Genomic DNA, 3,648 nt, shown 5'->3' with positions numbered 1-3,648 from the left:
TTCAGTTATTCTAGTATTACAAAGAACATTCACAAACTGGACTCATGAGTAATCTGGGCAATTTGCATGGTTCCAAATAAGTATCTTAATAATTTTAAGTACAAAATAATAGGAGATTGAAGCAAATAATTCCTTGCTAATCACCATCAACGCCATATGTAATGTAGTATTTCGGTGTCACACATCACTCGTATACACACACGCCACATTCTGCAACCAATAAGCACAGTCGTGTATACTTTTCAATGGGGAAATACTATGAATGAAAATAACTGTGCAAAGTACCTACTTTACCTACCAGCCTATTTCGTTTTGCTTTAAATTAAAATTCTTTATATACAACTGTCCCATCCCTCCACCCTCCAAATAAAACAGGAGAAAAAATGAACTAACCCACGATATGACAAAAAAAAAAAAAAAAAAAAGGCAACATTACATGGATATAAATAGGAAGTAGATACAGAACGTCTCCACAATGTGCCTTCTGCTGCATCTCTGGTGCAGAGAGGACACGCTGAACGGACTGTGGTGTGGGAGTGCTTCTTTATTCCCAAGGCTCCCTCAAAGGAGTCACGCAATCCAGAGGCAAGGCAAGTGCAAAGTATTTTTACATGATTATAACTTTCTAAAAAACAACCCCCTGAATACGTTGTGTGTCTGTGACATTCATTTATGAGTGCTCTACGTTCATCGACCGTCATTTCCGTAGATAACCCCCACCCTCCAGGGCTTTATCCATCAACCTGGCACGACCACCTGGGATATCTTTGTGCGGCTAGTGTTGATGAATTCCAACCCTCTGACCAGCACATTAAAGCTCATATAGGTACTCACCCTGCAAACTGGGCACTGCCAGTGACTACTGCTGTCTCTAAGCCTGTACTCATCAGACAAACACTTGGAATGATACACACGAAAACACAGGTCACATATCAACACCTCTCCAGGCAAATGGCATTCAAAACAATACCAGTCATGATTTTCTGTTTCCCAGTCCTACAAAAAATACAAAATAGTTTCGTATGACATTTTGTCAATATCCGCAATGACTAAGAACAAAATTGAAACTAAAGTCCATCAGAAGTTAGGCATTATAAACAATCTTAGACATTTACTGTGTTAAAACAAAAGGGAAAAAATATCTAGAAATTTGCTTCTTTAAATTCTTTCCTAAACAGTATTAATGTTCAAAATATCTTAAGGTGATCTGATTGCAAAACCAGTCCAAAATAAGTCCAAAGCCAATCCCAGTTCTAACAGTATCTTTCATTTTTTAATATAATCTATGAAATAATTTCTTCAGTGAACTGAATATCACAAACATCTATAGCTTAGTATTTCAAATAAACAAACCTCTGTTTTGTTCTGCTTTTTTAAAAAAAATATAGTAAGTACTTAGTTAGCACACTGTGGGAACAGAGAAAAATAGTAAGAAATGGTGATGCTCACTATTCTTATCTTCTCATCCATGGTATTGGATGCTTTATTGAAAATAACCATTAATCAGAATGTCCATGTTGTTTGTGATAGGCTGTCAAATTTTCAGGGTCTGTTGAATTTGGAAAAATAAATTGAAAATGTGAAACTAAAGGTTTATCACATTCTCCAAAGGACAACTGCCATAAAATCAAAAAAGGAAGTAGGCTCATTTTCTTACTGGGGCTATTCCTAGAAATAAAAGGACATAACTGCAGGTGTACAGGTTTCCTTCGACATTTTCCTTCTGTTACGCTCTTTTTTATACAGCCAATACCATTTAAACATACAAAGGAAGATGTTATAAGTTCTCTTAATTTAGAATTCATGCTTCATTAATATCACTCTTAGCTTCTGTCAAAAAATGCCCGTGTTCAGAGTGATTGATTCGTCTCCAGCTTTCTACTGTAGATGTGCTGACTGCATGAACAAGGAAGGGTCTAACTCACATTTTAGCATCATCAAGGTCACTCCCAATGGGACACCCAGAATTCTAAACCTGGGCTCTGCCATCATTTTTCTTTTCTGTTAGTCCCTGTCTACACTGTTTGTGAAGAAAGGCAGCCTTCTCATTTTCTCTCAAGTCGATAACTCCCCCAATAAATGAGTCTGACACAGCGTTTGCTTAGCAAGCAGTGACACTGCAGGTGGCCAGGCTGAAAAGCATTAACTCTGCTGCTGGACCACAGGACAGGGCTACTGCCCGCTTCCTCAAAAGGGAGGCAGCCACCTATGTCCCAGAATTCACATCTTCCATCCCACATACAAAGTCAGGACTAGAGCACATTAGTAAATTCAGCAAAAATGTTAACATTTTGGTTTGCTTTTTGTTAAGAAATTGGTGGTCTTTATTGACCAAAGTAATAATGCAAAATAATAATAATGATAATAATGATAATAATAATAATAACCATTTCTAGTTATTTGCTGCAGATATACTCTGTAAACTTATGTTGGTGGAGTAATTTCAGTCAGACTGCCTTTAAAAAATCCTAAGATGCTGAATAAACACGAAACCCTAATCTGTGCACGTTTGGAAAAACATCTACCTCACGGAGTGTGTGGCATAATGGCACCATAGAGACACAACAGGTGTGTGTGGTGCCTAGCTGCACCGAAACCACAGTCACTGAGTGCCCATTTCACGAAGCTCACATGCAAGCTGCATTTTAGCTTTTTTAATCTTGGCAACAAAAATTGATGTTAGGTTTCAGTGAAAGTACTTTTTCTATTTTTAACAGAACTCTTTCCAAGTTTAAAACAAAGTATTTCTAAATATTTTTCTTCATAGCTGTTCAGAAACATCTTAAAGAATTCTGGTGGCTTATATTTGACTCATTATGAACAAAAGAAACTCCCATCCTTCATCATTTTAACTTTTTTTTTTTTTTTAAACATTAATTCGTGTTCCTGTGATTCTTAAAATGGTCGTCACTAAGAAAAGGAATCAAGAGAATATAATTCTGGTGCAGTCCAGCCTCTCCACGTCACCAGCTCCATTTTCCTAACCCCGCCCCTCTCCCACCCGCCCATGAAGCAAAGATGAAAATGGATCTTTCTTTGATGGGGTGTTTAAAAGTAGACCTAGTTTTCCATAACGATTATAGAATGAAAGTATAATTCAAATGAAGTAAAAATGAACACCTGGCTGCATGGGTACGTAAAGGCACGTAAGTAACTGTTATCTAAGAGAAAGTACAGGGTGGAATGCACGTGCCGTACATTCTCTTAATCACAGCAACAGCTGTTTAGAATATAAAACATATGCAAACGTCAAGTTCAGAAGTTATGAGATTCTGAACCCAGGACACAATGCTCTGAGGTATAAATGATACAGGCATGCTGACGATAGGCAGCTGCCTACAACTTTTCTCTTATGTGGTGCTCTGACTAATCCTGGGTTACGCACGCCCGAAAGCGAGGCTGCATTCTCCCCTGGCTTTCACCAGATGTCAGCAGCTGCTCTGACACAGCCTGACCAACAGCATGATATATGAAATGCCACTTCCACACTTCAAGAAGAATTTTTAAAAGCACACCTACTAGCACAAAATCCAGAACTAGAAGCAATGTAAAGACAGTATAATTTTAACGAACAATTCTAACAATAGTTAACTAAGCGAGCCTAAAGAAAGATAGAGATGTAATACAAAAAAAAAAAAAAAAAAAAAA

At 37.5% G+C, this 3,648-nt stretch overlaps 1 protein-coding gene across 1 annotated transcript in view; it reads right to left on the bottom strand.

Annotated features, from left to right (window-relative positions):
* The window catches only part of ZMYND11 (zinc finger MYND-type containing 11), a 71,851-nt gene that overhangs the window by 33,337 nt on the left and 34,866 nt on the right, over positions 1–3,648 (bottom strand). The window contains exon 4 of the mRNA XM_011380919.2: positions 835–996. Coding sequence (XP_011379221.1) covers positions 835–996 — 162 coding nt within the window. The remainder of the gene's footprint in view (positions 1–834; positions 997–3,648) is intronic.

The sequence above is a fragment of the Pteropus vampyrus genome, unplaced genomic scaffold (assembly GCF_000151845.1).
Source record: "Pteropus vampyrus isolate Shadow unplaced genomic scaffold, Pvam_2.0 Scaffold415, whole genome shotgun sequence".
Lineage (NCBI taxonomy): Eukaryota > Metazoa > Chordata > Mammalia > Chiroptera > Pteropodidae > Pteropus > Pteropus vampyrus.
The sequence above is the reverse complement of the archived record's forward strand: the minus strand, read 5'-3'. Positions and strand labels throughout refer to the sequence as shown.